Source organism: Canis lupus, chromosome 32 (genome assembly GCF_048164855.1).
Source record: "Canis lupus baileyi chromosome 32, mCanLup2.hap1, whole genome shotgun sequence".
In the NCBI taxonomy this organism is placed as follows: Eukaryota; Metazoa; Chordata; class Mammalia; order Carnivora; family Canidae; genus Canis; species Canis lupus.
This window is the reverse complement of record NC_132869.1, coordinates 34,121,865-34,140,811: the sequence shown is the minus strand read 5'-3', so window position 1 is coordinate 34,140,811 and position 18,947 is coordinate 34,121,865. Positions and strand designations below refer to the sequence as shown.

General features: G+C 43.9%; 1 protein-coding gene across 1 annotated transcript in view; it reads right to left on the bottom strand.

Annotated features, from left to right (window-relative positions):
• MAP2K1 (mitogen-activated protein kinase kinase 1) overlaps positions 1-18,513 on the bottom strand; it is a 77,331-nt gene extending 58,818 nt beyond the window's left edge. Inside the window, exon 1 of the mRNA XM_072809241.1 lies at positions 18,306-18,513. Coding sequence (XP_072665342.1) covers positions 18,306-18,385 — 80 coding nt within the window. The 5' untranslated portion in view covers positions 18,386-18,513. The remainder of the gene's footprint in view (positions 1-18,305) is intronic.
• Positions 18,514-18,947: the final 434 nt, after the last annotated feature.

Sequence of the window (18,947 nt, the reverse complement as noted above, 5' to 3'; positions counted from 1 at the left end):
TATGCTTCCCAAATGTTTCCCCTCTGGGCAAGGAAGGGGCTGTTGGCTGAAAAGGCAGTATAGAGGACTATAAGCACTCTTAGCTGCCAGCATGACAAGGACAAGACCCTTAACCAGAATCGGCTTCCTATCTGTTGAGTAAAGATAACACATATCCCCACACGTCTCATGTGGTTGAATGAGGAAAAAAGAGATGTAAAAATGATGAGGAGTAAGGGCACCTGGCTGGCTCAGTCACTATAGCATGGGACACTTGATCTTGGGGTTGTGAGTTCAAACCCCATGTTGGACACAGAGATAACTTTAAAAAAAAAAAAAAAATGAAGAGTATACAAAGCCTCACAGAATAAAAGCTAAGATTACCACCTGTGACCTTCTTGTGCCAAAATACTAAACTGAAAATAATCAAAATAAGTCAAACTTTGCAGGGATTAACAGAGCGTTGACCTTTGGAAAGGAGTGCCTTCTGCCCTCTTTACTGTCACGTCACGACTTAAGTCGTTCAGCAAAACTTCACCAAACCAGATGGCAGGGAACACGCCATGAACTGGGAACAAGACATAGTTCCAGGCTTCCCCAATATCAGTCCAACAGGACAGGAGTTCCAGAAACAACTGCAGTGTGATGGAACACGTACAGAGTGCCCTGGAAGGTGGAAAAGTGACCACTGGAGTGGGGTGGACAGACCTGTGACAGATTTACACAAAAGCTAACCTACAGGCGCGTCTGGGTGGCTCAGTCAGTTAAGCATCTTGGTTTTGGCTCAATCTTGTGGGTTGTGGGACCTAGCCCTGCAATGAGCTCAACGGGAAGTATACATGGAGATTCTCTCCCTCAGCCCCTCCCCCAACTAGTGCTCTCTCCCTAAAATAAGTCTTTAGAAAAAAAACCTACAAATTGAGCTCTGACACAAGATTAGGATTGCAACATGGACTGAAAGGTGGAGAAGGGAATCTCCAGAAGACAGTCTGAGCAGAGGCCAGGACCCACTGGGAAAGACATGTGGATGAACCATGAAAAAGTAGACCCCAAGAGCCACCTAGAGCATACCTCCCCAACATCTGGCTTAGCACAAGAGTGTTACCTTCGCTTTACATCAGCGTCTACCCCTTCCTATTCCTACACACACACCCCACAGGAGAACTTCTTTAAACTCTTGGAGAAGAAAGCAGAGCTTCTTGTCAGGCAGATGGTGGTCCTGGAGAAGCTACGAGGAGTCTGTACTGAGATGTACTGTGTGGCAGCTGTTCGCTGAGCACCTTTTGCAGCCTCCCGTTTCACTGAAAGTAATTCTTTCACTTCCTCCCCCAAAACTGCAAGTGTGCCCAGCACTGTCTCTATTCTGTCTGGATCAAGAACAGCTGAAGAGTCCCATCACTGGAGGTACCTTGGGAGGGGAGAACTGTCTCTCCTCACATGATAGAGAATAAGGCACCCTGGCAGGAAATCGAGTCCTGGCCCTTCTCACTCGTCCTGTTAATCATAAGAACCAGTCTACACACATGGAATGTCTGAATCCTTTCTGCTGGGTAGGTGTCACGATGCCCATCTTACAGATGTGTAAACAGACTCGAGGATGTGAAAGAACTTGCACAAGATCACTCAAGAGACGAAGAGGCCAAGCCAGAACTCAAACCGATGTCCGCCAGCTCCAAAGCCTTTTCCCTGTGTCACACGGTCCCCAGGCCATGCTTACTCAACAGTCACACTCACAGTAGAACCTACTGTGTGACGTGGCCAACTCTCTTTAGCCCTTCTTTGCAGTCCTGAATTCTTTATCTGACAAAAGAAGAGGACTGCCAAGGGAGACCTCCAAGATTCCTTTTGGTAATAAAACTTCATTTACTTGATATCTACTGTGAGATTGAAAGTGTGCACAGTGGTGACCTATAGGATTATGTGGACTCATTATATAAAGCCTGAAAGGTAGGAAGGCATTCCCATCAGCCCACCTTGCAGAGAAGCAGACACAGGGTGGTCACGTGGCAAGTTAACAGCTCTCCCAGAGAAGGAGCTGAGATCTCACTCTCCCTCTAACACAAGGCTGTTATTCAAAAGCCTTTCAGCCTGACAATTCTCAAGCCTCAGACTTTTGGAGCCCTCTGGAAGAGGGGGTAATTTCTGGATTCAAATGGAACACCTGGAGAGACAGAAACAATTACTTAAAACCTGAGCAGGAAGCTGCGCTCTTTGCTGCACTGCCAGCATCCAAAACTCCAAGAGGGGAACAGTAAGTAGGTCTTCCTCAGACCATCTCATGTTTGAACCTGGGGACTTCAAAACTCTCCTAAGCCCATTCCCAACCTTCTAGAAATGAGACTCTACTCTGTCAAACTATATAAGGAGTCAGATGGGTGCTCTGCCCACACCCTCCCCCCAATACCACCACCACTGCTGCCACAGCCGCACCACCTCAGGGAATTAGAGTAAGACCAGACATCAGGCTCCTTGGGACCCCTTCTAAGACATTTCTAATGTCCTCTCCACCTCTGCCTTTTGTAGTCTCAGAAAAGACAGGCACTTTCCTGGATACCTTGCCATCACTTCAACTTCTGTTTTTAATCTCTGACCATACTCATGCATGTGACATCAACATTTCTTTAGGGAGAAAAAAACCTGAAACTTCAATTTGTTTCTAAAAAACAATTTTTTTTTAATTTAGATTTATTTATTTATTCATGAGAGACACAGAGAGGGAGGCAGAGACACAGGCAGAGGGAGAAGTTGGCTCCCTGCAGGGAGCCGGATGTGAGACTCGATCCTGGACCAGGGATCACAACTTGAGCCAAAGGCAGGTAGGTGGTCAACCACTAAGCCACCCAGGAATCCCTAAAAGACAATTTTCTAAACCAGAGAGTGTGTTATACTGAAATCAAATATCACATTTAAGGCTTCCTAAAAATATTACCCCTGTACAATGCCTCCCTTTTGCTCCTACGTGCCCATCCCCCAAATACACACATACACTTTAGACTGTTATTTAGATCCTAGCATGTATAATGTAAATGTCTTTAATCTACTAAGGACACTTGCACATGATTCCTCACTTTACTTAAAAAAAATGATCCAAACTGGAGCTTCCATTACATATCAGGACCAAATAGGTAAATACACGGATGGCAAATGCTGACAATAAATGAATTTAAACTGCATTAGACTTCGCCCAGAACACTGGCATCTTTTTCCATCTTCAGCAAAAGTCCATTTCATCCATTTCTCAGCTCAGTGCCTGGTCTATATTAGGTATGTAATAACTATCAGTTAAATGAATGTTAATACATTTGAATCTTCTTAACACCGAGTTCAAAACCTATTATTGTAGTTTTAGTCAAAATCTAAATCTATTTGACCCTCACACAAAAGCCATCCAAATCAACAACAAACAACAAGCAGCTGCTTCTATTCAAAGTATACATACCTCTGTCATCTGAACTGTTTTGAAGTTGGCCTTGATTGGAAGACAAATGGCTAGCAGCTGCAAGTTCAGTTACAAAGGGCTGGGTAGGAAGGCAGAGCACGAACTAGAGGGAATCAAAGTGCTGTTTCATACATTAAACATGGAATTCCTTTCCGACAAACAACTCTCATTTTCCTAGAGGCAACTAATCCGGACATGCCCTTTGAACTTAGGAAAACACAGGGCTGCACTCTGGGAGAAAAAAATCTAGTTTGCAGGCCAGGCAAGGCTGGGAGAGTAGGACAGTCACTCCTCTTGCACACCTTTCTGTTGTTTTCAAAGGAAAGTGTCAGCCATGGGAAAGTCATGAGCTGATCAGTCCAAAGGCCCAGATTAACCAGACTCAATACTGAACACGTTACTTTCCTTCGTCCCTCATTTTTTCCTTCACAAGGGGCAAAAATAAATTAATAAAGGGGTAAAGTTGGATGACGTCTAGCCAGTAATTTTCTGCAATGATCAGAATGTTCTAATCTGTGCTAACAGAGTAGCCACTAGTCACATGCAGCCTTAGTCCCTTGAAGTGTGGCTTGTGTAATTTAGGTACTGATTTTTAAACTTCATTGAATTTTAATACATTGAAGTACATACAAATACATTTGATTGGCTACAAATGGCTAGTGGCTCCAGTTCTGGAGAGTACAACTCTATAAAGACCTCTAGGGGGCGCCTGGCTGGTTCAGTCTGTAGAGTGTGCAACTCTTGATCTCAGGGTCATGAGTTCAAGCCGCACACTGGGCACAGAGCTTACTTAAAAAATTTTTTTTCAAGACCTCTATCATTTTACATAATCTTTGGACAGCCATGTGGGAAAAACGTGGAGGTTAGAGTAGGCTAGTCCTAGATTCTAAACTTAGTCCCACCACTTTCTAGCTATGTGATCTTCTGCAAATTACCTCACTCCCCTGAACTTCATTTTCCTTATTTGTACAACAGAATATTAGAATCTTTCTGGCAGAATTTTTGTGCAAATTAAAGATAATGCATGTAAAGAGAATAGACAGGCTCTCAATAAATGTCAAGTTATTTTTCCAATTAATGATGTCCTTCAGGGATGCAAGTTTCATGTCTCTGGACTTCATCCTACTCTTCCTTCCTGATGTAGGAAGGACTTATTACCCCACAGATTAACTGCTGTGCTCCTACAGATGCAGCCCTTGTCTTTCAAGAATACAACTTGCTCAGGAATTGATTCAGGTCCTCAGCTGTGGATGAGCCAGTGAGTCAAGTCCTCTGCACCTCCGGAACTGCTGACTTCCGCTTACCCTGCGTACCCTCACACCAGCATTCAGGAATTCACAAAACTCTTACCCGTGACTGCATACCAAGCTGACACTTTGTTCAATGCAACCAGAACACCTGTTGGTGGCTCTGGTCTTTCCCTTCTTAACTCTCCCTACGACTCCCCCCACCCTCCAACTTCCCCTAATATTTTATGGCTTCTTTATTTGGAAATGCTTTAGGATAACCTTTCATTTTGTAATTGCTCAGTGATTCAGAATACTCAGAAATAGAAATGCAACAAGCTACATTTACAGCTAACCCAGCATTAGTTTAGTTTCATTACCAAAATAAAACAAGGCAAAAGAGACTATGTTTTAGGAGTGTTCCAATAAAATAATAAAAATGTTGTAGTCCCTATCTAAATTTTTTTAAAGATTTTATTTTTAAGTAAGCTCTACACCCAACATGAGGCTCAAACCTACAATCTTTTTTTTTTAAGATTTTATTTATTTATTCATGAGAAACAGAGACAGACTCAGGCAGAGGGAGAAGCAGGCTCCATGCAGGGAGCCCGACATGGGACTCGATCCTGGGTCTCCAGGATCACACCCTGGGCTGAAGACGGTGCTAAACCGCTGAGCCATCTGGGCTGCCCTCAAACCTACAATCTTGAGATCAAGAGTTGCATGCTCTACTGACTGAGCCAACTAGGCCCCCCAGTCTCTACCTAAATAATACGTGTTAAAAGCCTGGTCCAAGCGTTCCACTGGCCTGTCCTCTGGTGAATGGAACCTTGCCATGGTGCCAATGACCAAGGTTTATAGTGGACATAGATGAATGCCTAAAAGAAGCAGGATAAATTTTATATTAATAATTATTGGAATGGTAAGCCTCTGTCTTCTTCCTATTGGGGGCTGGGAGTGGGGGAAGAAGCTGAAAATATAGACTGGCATTTTGGTAGGATTTCAATCTAGATTCCAGTAAACCATCAGACAAAAGGTTTACAGTTGGCTTGGAATTTTTGTTAACCTCTGAGGCCTCCCCCGACCGTTTACTGAATGATGGTATGAAATCAAATTGGGCAAATAACTTTAGCTCTGGACTCTCAAATGTGGTGAAACTCTTAATTTTTTAAAACTAATCTGGAAATGTAACCTACAACTCAATAAAGAAGGGACTATAATTATCCTGGATACAGACAAGTCTGTAAGGACAATATGATTGGCTAGTTATGTCTTCTTACAACTTCCCATATTCCTAGATTTAACCTGAATCTGGAACCCATGTAGATCACTCACTCAACTTACTGTTCTACTTAGTCTGAAAAGTAGATGCACGTAAGAGCATTCGAGATTCTGAACCGTTCTTGGTAACAGTTAAACTCAAAATAGGTCAATTCCAGAAAGGCATTCATTTCAAGGGGACTTTTGTCTGTGGTTATTTTGAAAACCACTGCTTTTAAAACTGACATTATGAAGCTTAAAAATAGACCCTCCTACTAAGGATCCTAGACTAAAATACCCTTTCCTCCCCTCATTTCCTTATTCCCTTTTCACTCAAACACCTAAGAGAATGGTGATAGAGAGGAGTGCCTCCACAAGACCTTCAGATTATTACATGAAAAAATTCAGATTATTTCTTGAACAAATTCAGATTAGTTTTTTAAAAATTGTTAGGATAACTGGATAAAGTTCTCAAAATTTGGTGTTGGGTAAACTTGGAAAGTTTTCCAACCAAGTATCCCAAATGAAAACATGTAATATATACACCATAAAGAAACTGAAGTCTGAAAACCACCTCCTCCATTCCAGCTGTGTGAGCTCCCAGCAAGTTCCTTCTCTCTGGGTCTGGTTTAATCTCACAAATGCAGGCAGGGGGCTAAAGGATCTGTAAGGTCCCATTCAGCCCAAACAGGCTCTGCTTCTATAAAGCTAGGCAGCTGCTTCTTATTTTCAAGGCTCTTTGGAAAAAGCAGAAATGTTCCTTGCCTAGAAGGTCCTTGGGAAGCATCATTATACTTAACAGTGTTCCTATGGGACACAAGAACTGCTATTGAGAGTAACCGTAAGATGGCTATAAAAATATAAAGGTGTTCAGAGGAAAAAATAAGTTATGTTTGAAGATGACAATACAAAACCTAAAATGCATATAATTCTACCAAATATTTACTAGATATAATGAGTGAATTTAACAAAGCTGTAGGATATAAACAATTCATACAAACCAAACCATGGTCAGAATGGAAAATACAAATTAAAAAATGTTCAATCACAACGGCATCAAAACAAAAACCAAAACAATGGCACCAAAATGTTAAGTCTTAGAAATATTAACTAAGGACACAGAAGAATTATTCAGAAGAAACTATAACACTATTATAGGAGCGAGAGGAGACATTAATAAATGGAAAGGTACACCACGGAAGTTATTAAAGTTTTCATTAGGGGCACCTGGCCTGCTCAGTTGGTAGAGTGTGCCACCCTTGATCTCAGGGTTGTAACTTCAAGCCCCACATCAGGTGTGGAGATCACTAAAAAATAAAATCTTTAAAAAATCTATCTTTAAATAAGTTTTCACTAACCCTACCAAATAAAAATCATCAAAACTACATAAGTTAAAAGGAAATTTTAGAAATACATCAAAATACAATAAAGACCAAATAAAAGCAAACCTGAAAATACAACAGATAGGTAGATAAATTATATTTAATAAACCCCTATAAGATACTAGAACTCATTGTGAAGAACAATTAGACATGTTTCTCACACTAAACACATTAATAAATTCCAGATGGGACAGAATTAACCATATAAGAGAGAAAAGACTGTAAGAAAAAGAAGCCACATACTCCTGCGAAGTTGTGAAGAGATAGGTCTAAATACTAAAGAGAAGTAGACTGTCCCATACAAAAGACATGCTTTTAAAGACAAAAAAATAAAGATTTTTTTTTCTTAACACAACATGAAAGGAAAACACCGACAGGACAATGCAGTAGCCACATAATTGATAAAATCTTAAAATACAAAGCACACTGACCTCAACAACCCATAAGTAATCATGTACAAATTAACAAAAGATGTGAATGAACAAATAAAAATACAAAGCACATAAAAACTATTTAGACGTATCTATTAAAAAATCAGCAGAGAAGAAAAGTTTGCATGTGACTTTTCAAAATGTCTAGTAGGTACCACAAAACCAGTCCACCTACCTCTCCGGCTTCATCTTCTACAACCTGCACCTATGCACCCAGAGCCCTCAACTATTTGTTGGCTCCTCCAGGCATCCCAGGCTTTCCCACTTATGTGAAGTGGCTCATCCTGTGCTCTCTTCCTGCCATGCCCTGCCCCCCTGCCCCCCCCCGCCCCCCCCATTCCCATGGAAATCCTAGCCATCCTTCAAGACCCAGCTCAAATGTCATCTCTTCCGTGATGGCTCTCCTAATCTCCCCCCCTGGACGTGCCTTCCTCTTCTCAATGAGCTCCGACAGTACTTTCTTTGTACATCAGGGCACTTTTCTTACCCTGCAGCCATCTGTCTCCTTCTTCTTGTGGCCCTGCAACCTCTCCCTGTCCTATAAGATTTCAAAATCCCTGGGCGCAAAATCCAAAGACAATCTTATTCAACTGCCTACAGCTTCTAGCATAGCAAATTACATTAAGCATTCAATAAATATTAGTTTAAACAGAATTGGTAAAATACAGAAAATAACTTCATTTTAAAAATACAGCCTGGCTAACACCTAAAGTAAAGCAGATTGACCTTCAAAGGAGCCCTTTTCACCCATTAAACTATTAAAAAAAAAAAACTACACTTAAAAATAAAAAACCTTCTGCAGCTTGAGGAAACAGTTGAAATATAATTGGTTCCATCTTTTTTTGGAACATATGCTGTTAATACGTAACAACAGCGGTAACATGGTTCACTGCCTCTGATTTGGTGTATGAATTAATCTAAAAGCAGAACAAAACAAATTAATTCAAAACATTTGCAAGACTATCCGTACATAATAAAAATCTGGGGGCACCTGGGTGGTACAGTTGGTTAAGTATCCGACTCTTGGTTTTCACTCAGGGTGATCTCCGAGTCTCAGGGTTATGAGATGGAGTGGCAGGCTCCACACTCAATGGAAAGTCTGCTTAAGTCTCTTCCCCTCTGCCCTTCCCGTCCCCCTCCCCACAAGCCCCTGGGTTCTCTCTCACAAATAAAATCTTCAAAAAACAAAAATCTGGATACCACCTAAATAATCAACAAAGTATCATTTACAAAGCCAGGCCATGTCCAATTCTACTCTTCAGCCAAAATAAATGACAAGCATGAGGATTATGTCCAAGTGTCAAAATTGGGGAGGCAAGGGTTGGAGGGAAGAGGGGGTGCTCACCAACTGATCACATGTAAATAATGGAATGTCCAAAAAGTTACACTAGAAATTCGAATGTCTGTAGTTTCCTTCTTTAGATGTTTAACACATTCAAGTTTTTTAAAGAGTTGTGCTTAAGCAGGCAAATATTCGAGGAAGGGGTGTGGTGGGGAAAAGAGGTCACATTACCCCTCTCCGCTTTTTCTTAACCCCCATGTAACCTCTTCTTAATCTGACTCCCTTGGTGACATCAAAGCAGGACCCCCCTGGGGAATACACTGAGAAATCCGATGCAGGATCAGCTCTTTCACAGTCTGCCCAGAACCAAGACCCAGAGAACACCTGCTGCTTTAAAACAAAACACCATTCATCCTGGGAGGAGTTAACTTAGCAAACAGGTACAGGGGCCTCCAAACAGCTCTCATGGGCTTTCGGGCAACAGAACCAGGACACAGGACATGAAGTAAAAACACAATCAAGCAGCATTAAGACAGTAAGAGCATTTTTGAAAATTGGCAGCTTCTAGAAGAAAACAGTAACAAAATTGGGACCTTAAACTTTCTTCTCAGGCTCAACCTCATTTTCTGCCCCATCCTGTGGGTTCTCTTGGTTTGTTTTCTCAGCATGTCAAAAACATTCACCATTGCTTGACCTGTGCTTCCTGGGGAGGTGGTGCAAATACTAACAATTCATACACAGGAAAGCTACCAAGAAGGTTTTTTTGCTGTTATCAGTGTCTTTGATTTGTTTTGTTAAGATTTTATTTATTTATTTGAGGGCGGGAAGGAGGAGAGGGAACAGGAGACGGAGGGGGCAAGAATCTCGAGCAGACTCCTTGCTCTGCCCACATGGGGCCCAATCCCACGACCCTGAGATCATGACCTGAGCCAAAATCAAGAGTCCAATACTGAACCGAGTCACCCAGGTGACTCAGTCTCTTTGTTTAAACATGATTTTGGGGGTGTCTGGGTGGTACAATCAGATATCTGACAGCTCTTGGTTTCAGCAGGGTCTTGATCACAGGGGCACGGGATCCAGCCCCATGACAGTATCCGTGCTCATCGTGAAATGTGCTTAAAACTCCTTCTGCCCCATCCTACCCTCTAAAATAAATAAATAAATCTTTAAAAAAAAAAAAAGAAAAAAACTTTTTTTTGGTTTTGTCCAATCTACCAATAATGATTAACTGTATCAACAGTGTCATAGACCCAGGGGTCCAAAAAGGTATGGCCCCAAAACAAGTTAAGGGAAAAAAAGACATATAAGCAGGACGCCTGGGTGGCTGAGTGGTTGAGTGTCTGCCTTTAGCTCAGGTTGTGATCCTGGGGTCCTGGATTAAGTCCCACATCAGGCTCTTTGCAGAGAACTTGCTTCCCCCTCTGCCTATGTCTCTGCCTTTCTCTGTGCATCTCTCATGAATAAATAAATAAAAATTTTTAACAAAATAAAAATAAAAAAATAAAATGATACTGCATTTAATGTGATGTTCATTACACAATATAGACCACAAGTACAAAAGAGGAATTAGAAAATGTGAGTTAACATTAAAAAGAGCATAAGACTCAGGATGAATTTTGTTCTTTGGGTACTTCTAAAATATTTATTATGGGGGCACCTCAATGGTTGGGTGTCTGCCTTGGGTTCAGGTCATGATCCTGGGATCCTGGCATCAAGTCCTGCATTGGGCTCCCCCATAGGGAGCCTGCTTCTCCTTCTCCTTATGCCTATGTCTCTACCCCTCTTTCTTTGTCCCATGAATAAAATCTTTAAAATATATATTTTTTTATTATGAATTTTTCCATACAGAAAAATGGAAAGAATAAAACAGTGAAACTCATAAACTAACCAACTAAGCAACTGTGAACACTTTGCCACACTTGCTTTATCTACTATGTATGTGGATTTTTTTCTTGAACCATTTCAAAGTGAGTCTCATATATCATCTATGAATAACATTCCCCTACATAATCATGATACATTACATCTAAAAACTTAGCAATTCTCTATTCAAATTTCCCAAACTGTCCCAAGAATACATTTGATCACTATTTCATTTTTGATTCAGTATCCACCTGAGGTTTATGGATTACATTTGGTTGGCATGTCTCCTTAGTCCGTTATTCTAGAACCATACCACTAGCACCCTTTTGCCCATGATACTGACTTTCTAAAGAGACTGGGTCAGTTGTTATAGAGAATGTTCCACATCCTGGATTTGTCTAATGATTTCCTCCTGGTGTCATTTAACTTGTTCCTCTGTCCCTGCATTTGTTGTAAACAGGAAGTTAGGTCTCAAGGCTTGATTCTAGACACAGATCTGGCTTAGATTTTAAAAGACAGGCAGCATATAAAATGTCCAAATTAACATGATTTATCAACACTTTTAATTTGGTATTAAGAGCAAAAGATAATAGCTTTCTGAGAAGGAAGAAATAAAAGTGGATTAACAACACTTCCCCTTTGAATAACATTCCGGTAATTATCAAGTGCTTTGATAGATTATTTCAGATGATGCTCATCTGCCCAGCTTCCCTCACAGGTTTGTTACATTATCATCCTTACTTTACTAATAAGGAAAACCAAGGCTCGGTGAAGTCAAATTACACGGCCAAGATCAACAATTAAGAAGTAATAAAACTAAGTCTGGAAGCCAAGTCCTAGAATAGCATGAAGTTACTCAGAAAACGCTATAAAATCTCAAGATTATGTAAATGGGAGATGAGATTTATGCTAGGTCTTGAAAGATGGGTAGCATTCACTCATTCCAGACACTGCCAGATGCAAGGTAAAGATCAGTATACAAGACAGTCATGGTCCCTGCCCTCACAGAAGCTAAAGTGTGATGGCAAATACAAAACAAAAATACAATAACATAGGAAAGCAGAGGAGGGCGTTCCAGACAAAAGAAACCACGTGGGCAAGCCCAGAGAGAGGTAGGAAGCAGCATGCTGGGGTGAAAGGAGGACAGTAAAGGGGTCAGTGCAAACCACAACAGATGAACCAGGAGAGAGAAACATCAAACAAGATGGGTAAGGCAGCACCAGTAGCAGCTACTCTACTAAAGTATTCTCCCTTTGTTTCAAAGACACATAAGTAAGTGAAAGAATAATATTCTAAGCGTTTATATTCAAACAAGGGCCCCACACATCTCCTTGCTATGGACAGAGTCATCTTTAGGAATCTTTTTGCCTTTTCTGTACCTGCTGCAACAAGAGCAGGGGCATTCTTCCCCAGGAACATGGGCTTCAGTTGGATTGAGTGTCTCCCTTTGGCTCAGGTCATGATCCTGAGGATCAAGTCCCACATCTGGCTCCTGCAAGGAGCCTGTTTCGCCCTCTGCCTCTGTCTGCCTGCCTGCCTCTCTCTCTCGTGAACATATAAATAAAATTTAAAAAAAAAAGGGGGGGGGGCTCCTAGATATCATGGAGCACAGCCTGGAAAGGCCGTGAGAGACCCTCAAAAAGCACATCAAACTGTCTTAACTTTTCTGTCCCCTTCCTGAAGGGCCTTCACATTCTAAGAGACAGGTGTCCCTTACAAACCTAGCAGAAGTGCTGACGCTAGGAACTATGCTCCAAATGCAATCATGAGGTAATTCTGAGTGTTTTTGGGTTACAGTGACACGGTTCAAAAGCCATAATATGTGGATGCCACCAAGGCCAAGCAACACACCCTCCCATTTATTCAGCACCTTATGGCCTTCAAAGCACTTCTGTATGAGGTACCTTGTTTAATCTTCACAGTACTCTTTCAAGGCAGGAATGCTTCATTTCATCAGCAGGTGTCTACTGAAGAGCAGACACTGTTCTAGTCACTGAGCAAGGAACAAAGCCAAAGCCCCACCTTCGTGGAGCTCACATATTAGCGGGGCAGCAGATTGACACTTACACACAGTGCACTGTTAGTGGCAAGTGCTATGAGGAAAAACTGGGCACGATAAAGGGGCAGAGAGTGACAGGGAGTGCCGGGTTATAGATTAGACAGAAACAAAGAAAGATTAAGTATGTGCCTCATCATGGAAGGAAACACAAGGTACCCCAAGCAATCCCAGTTGAGTACATCCCACAGGGAACTCTCACAAGGGTACAAAAAGAGCTGTGCACAAAGATGGTCATGACTGCACTGTCTGATGTAGCAAAAGAAGAGTTGAAAACAGAGTTGTCTCATTCTGGGGGAATTGACATAGGATAATAAATAAAATGTGGTACATGCACATGACCACTCTGCAACCAAGAGAAATAACGAATAGCATAATGCAGCATCAGGAATAGAGGTCGGAAACATGGTATTTAGTTTAAAAAAATAAAAGGAACTATTCTGTTTAAATATTCCTAGTTCTCCTTCCAAGACGCTCCCACTCCTTTGAAGGTCAGCATGGCCATGTGATTTACTTCAGCAAATGAAATAGGAGCAAAAGTGACCTGTGTCGCTTCTGGCCAAAAATTTTAGGAGCCAGAATGCAGTTCACAAGACACCCTTCTAACATGAGCATATTTGAGATGGTGCCTCCATGAACCTTGATCCCTAATGGAATCCAATGAACAGAGACTCCCACTGACCTCCAAGTGTGTTAAACAACTGAGATTTTTTTTTTTTTTGGTTGGTTGTTACCTCCATATAACCTAACCTATCCCAACTGGGGCATATTTACAGCACAAGAGCAATCTTTAAGGCAGCCCGGGTGGCTCAGCAGTTTAGCACTGCCTTCAGCCCAGGGTGTGATCCTGGAGACCCGGATGGAGTCCCATGCTGGGCTCCCTGCATGGAGCCTGCTTCTCCCTCTCTCTCTCTCTCTCTCTCTCTCTCTCTCTGCCTCTCTCTCTGTGTGTCTCTCATGAATAAATAAATAAAATCTTAAAAAAAAAAAAACACAAGAGCAATCTTTATAAAATTTGAATATATTTAGGGTGCACAACATGATGATTTGATACACAGGTAGGGAAATGATTACTACAGTCAAGCTGATTAACAAAGGTATCTATTTCCTTACATAGTTACCTTTTTTGTGTGTATGAGAGCACCTGAAATCTATAATCTTAGCAAACGTCCAGTATTCAATACATTAACTATATCATTAACTATAGTCACCATGTTGTACACTAGATCTCTAGACTTATGCTAACTGCAAGTCTGTACCCTCTGACCAACACCCCCACCTCCCCACCCATGGTAATCACTTCTCTAGTCTCTGCTTCTATTATCCCCCCTCTGTTTTAGATTCCACATATAAGTGAGATCATGTAGTATTTTCTTTCTTCTGTGTCTGGCTTATTTCATTTAGTATAATTGTCTTCCAGGTTCATTCATGTTGCCACAAATGGTAGGATCTCCTTTCTCAAGGCAGAATAAGGGCACAATCGCATTCAGCACTCTATGCACAGAAACACACAGAACACCATCCACCTCCCAAAGGTACACATACCCAACAAATGGGTGGAACTAGAAGACCATGTATTAAATACCCTAAAGTGGGTGCCTGTGAAAGAAAAGGAAATCGAGAGGAGGAAATGACAGCAAAGGGGGAAAAGAAAAGAAAAAATGAAAAAGTATAAAAAGGTTTGTTAAATACATCATGCAAATAGAAAGTCACTCACTGATTTACTAAAATATTTTTGCACTTACTATGTGCCAGCTACTATATTCCAGAGACTACTTACAAAACAATGAATCAGAAAAAGGCAGCTCTGACCTTACAATTTATGGTGTACAGAAAAGAGAGAGATTTAAAATATCCTAGTAAGAAACTATAGACAGTGAATGAGTGTCATTAAAAAAAAAAAAAAAAAAAATTCAGGTGATAGGCACCTAGCTGGCTCAGTCAGTGAAGCATGAGACTCTCTTGATCACAGGGTCATATGTTTGCTCCACATTGGGCGTGGGGCCTATTTAAAAAAAAAAAAAAAAAAAAAGGCAGGCACTCTTAAGTGCCCTGCCTTAAAAAAGAAAGAAAAGAAAGAAAAGAGAAGAAAAGAAAAGAAAGAAAGAAAAGAAAAGAAAGAAAAGAAAAGAAAAGAGAAGAGAAGAGAAGAGAAGAGAAGAAAAGAAAAGAAAAGAAAAGAAAAGAAAAGAAAAGAAAAGAAAAGAAAAGAAAATCAGATGACATGGGAAAGTAACCTCCTTTAGAAATTAGGTGGTCTGTGAACACCTCAGGGAAAATGGTATTTAGGTAAAGATAATGATTGCTTCCTTCCTAGCTTGGGAAAAGGAAGGGATGATTCATCCTAGGCAAAGGAAACAGCATGTGCAAGGGCCTGGAGGGAGTAGAGACCATTCCAAGGAGGAAGTAAAAAAGGACTGGTATAGTGGAAGAAAGGGGTGGCAGGAAATGTGGTGAAAGAGATGGGGGTGGAGGTTCACGGTGGGCATATCTCTGGGTCTTATAGCCCAATAGGAGTTTGGATTTTATTCTAAATCCAATGGAACCATGAAAACATTTTAAACAGGAGAATGATATGATCTCTTTTCCAATTTATTTCATGCTAACACTTAGCACCCTTGAAGTATGCTCATAGGTTTTTGAAAATTTGCAAAAGAGGTATTTTTGCACTCTTCTTCTTCAAGGACCCCTGCAACTTGTATAAACTTCAGGTCCCATGTAACCCAGCTCCGTTCAAATGCATTAAGTGCTAAGTTAAGAGGTAAAAGCCAGAGTGCCAAGGAGCCACAGAGAAGCAACCTTGCCAATTTAGTACCAAGAGATCCTTAATGTCAATGGAGGTTTTTCTTTTTTCTTCAGTTTACATGACAGGCAATGTTCACAACTGTACCCTGTCTAATCACAGAAATCAAGAGAATAGCAGCCTTGCTTGAGAAATACTCTCGAAGGTGAAAGATGAAGATGTGTACAGCTTTCCTCCCTTTAGTGCCATGAAATGTAGGGGAACAGTCCATGTTTGTCTCAAGCAGCCTACACAAAGATGCCTCCCATTGTAACACAGTAATGAGTCATGGAGGTAGATGCAGATGGCACAAAAAACGAAGGGACTGCAGGGAGTCGCTTATCCAGAAGCAAAGGCAACTTCACAGACATACCCACCACCACGAATGGAAATTACCTTCCACTTTCCTTCAGTTTTCTAAACATTTATCCAGTAACAAAGGCACCAGAAGCTAACATTTATGGAGATTTACTACGTATTAGCTCAATTAACCTTCAAGACTACCCTACATAGGTTCTATCATTAGCTCCATTTTTGCGGACGAGAAAACTAAATCTAAGCCTTAGAGAGAGACATCCCAGGTCACAAAACCACAAAGTAACAGAACCAGGCTTCAAACTTAGCCTGACTCCAGAGTCCAACTTCTTAAGCACTGTGGAGAATCTCCCAGTGCCACCAAATTTTTCTGCCACCAACTCCAGAGTAGTTTATTCTTTTCTTCCTCATTTTTTTTTTTAACAAGATTCCTCCCATTTGCAAGAATACAGCTGTAATGCCACAATTAACAAGAGAATGACCACAGGTACTTCCACCCAGTACCTAACTCCAAATCAAATAGGACCAGGACGGTCAGGCCACAACATTCAAAAAGCCACTGTGGTCAAAACATGTTCTGCCCTGTGCTGGGGGGATCAGTTTGTTTCCAACGGGTAAAATTCTGCAAAGTCTGAACTGCGCAGAATCTGACCTGTACAAGTCAATACCGTGCAAAACAAACACTATAGTATTGAAGGGCGTTTGCTGGGAGCAGGTTTGAGGTACCTAGCTGAGTTCACATCACAGGTCCACCACTGGCTTTGTGATCATTAGAGGGATGGACAGAGTCACCAAGCCAGCAGGTCCCCAGGCTATTAAAATCTAAAGAGAAAGGAAGATGATAGAAATCACCAAAGAGCAGAAGGTTCAGACCTACTCCATTTGTTTCATCAGCTAGCTTCCCTACATCTCCAAGTGTGCAGATAAAGATTAAGAACCAAATCTTGGGATCCCTGGGTGGCGCAGCGGTTTGGCGCCTGCCTTTGGCCCAGGGCACGATCCTGGAGACCCGGGATCGAATCCCATATCAGGCTCCCGATGCATGGAGCCTGCTTCTCCCTCTGCCTGTGTCTCTGCCTCTCTCTCTCTCTCTCTCTGTGACTATCATAAGTAAATAAATAAAAATTAAAAAAAAAAAAAGAACCAAATCTTTCAGGGATCTCTGGGTGGCTCAGTGGTTTAGCGCCTGCCTTTGGCCCAGGGCATGATCCTGGGGTCCTGGGATCAAGTCCCACGTCTGGCTCCCTGCATGGAGCCTGCTTCTCCCTCTGCCTGGGTCTCTGCCTCTCTCTGTGTCTCTGTCTCTCACGAATAAATAAATAAAATCTCAAAAAAAAAAAAATTTCCTGGTTACTTCTCCAGGTAGCCGGGTCTCTCTCCCTCACAGTCTTGTCCCTTACTCCAGATGCTAACCGAGTTCTGGGAGCTCAGAAACACCCTCCCTAGGAAACAGCCTCGTCGCCCGTTTAATGAGAGAAAGTGCTGGTTTGCGAGCAACACTGGAAGCTGCAGAGATGGAGCACCCTGCGCGTGTGGTTTTCACAGCTATGGGGTGTTCAGTGTATTAGGTCAGGAGTTTAAAGGCTCCTGATACAAGTACGGAGAGCCAGGAGAGTCGCTGGTGAGGAGCGATTTGTTAATGAATGAAGAGTCCAACGGAGAAAGGGGAAAGCGGCTCCCTTAGAGACAACACAGTTTTCCAGGAAGAAGGCCAAGGACCTGGAGCCCCCCCCCCGCCCCGACGTCGGCAAGGGAAGGGCCGAGGGACTCCAGGTGCACACACGCCCCCGCCAGCCCCAGCCAGCCCGCCGGTGGCCGCAACAGGGGCGCTCCTGGCCCACAGGTGTCCAGCACAAAGGTGCGGACGCTGTTTGCTGGTCCCAACTCCACACTCCGTACTTCGGGCCGGCCTCCATTCTTTGCAGGACGCTTGCCTCCCTTCTCCGCTTCACAGGCCGGGCTCCCCGAGACGAGCTGGAGAAAACAGCCGGGGAGGGCGGGGGGCGGGGGTCGGGGGTGGGGGGGAGGTGAACCCGGTTTCATCCTGGGCGGGAAGAAAGTGAATGGCCAGTGGCCAAGGATGACTGCAAGGGTCGGGGGGCGGTTACATGGGGACTCGCTGGGTCCGCCGACTGGTCTGAGTCCGGAGCACGATCCGTGCTTAGTCACCGACACCTCGGCGGCCGGGAGTCCCTCGCCCCTGCCGGCCCGACTCGTGCGTGACGAGCCCGAGCGGAGCCCCGCGCGCCGCGCACCCCCGCCTCGGCCCCGCCGCCCGCGCCGCACTTACTCCGCCGAGCTGGTCCCGTTCACCGCCGAGCCGTCGGGGGCCGGGTTCAGCTGGATGGGCGTCGGCTTCTTCTTGGGCATTTTGGACGCGGGAAGGCGCGTCCGGCTCCGAGCGGAGAGCGGCCCGTGTCTCGCTTCCTCCGTCCGCGCCGCCCCACGCCCGCCGCGCAGGGCCGAGCAGGGGCCGAGGGCCCGGGGCTGCCTTCGCGGGGGGGGGGGGGGGGGGGGGCGTCAGGGCCGAGGAGCCGCCGGCGGTCCCGGGGGACCCCCGCCCCACTCGCGGGGGGGCTCGGTCGGCGCGCGGGGACCCACGGGCTCCCCCCGCCGGCGCAGCTCGCAGCCCGCAGCCCGGCTTCCCTCCGTCCGCCCCCCAGTCCACCGGTCCCTCAGGCTCGCCCCGCACAGCCGCAGCCCGGAAAGTACAGCCGTCGCCGGCGCCGCGCCGCCAGCCGCTCGCTCGGCGCAGCCGTCCCAGGGAGGGAGCGGAGGGCGGAGGAGGGGCGGGGAGCAGGGAGGCCTCGCCCCTCCCGCGGGGCCGCGGCGCCTTCCACACACGCCCACTCGGCCCCGCCCCCGTCGCCTCGCCGACAGCCAATGGGAGCACGCCTCGGCGGCAGATGACGCGGAAATACGTCACGGGGGC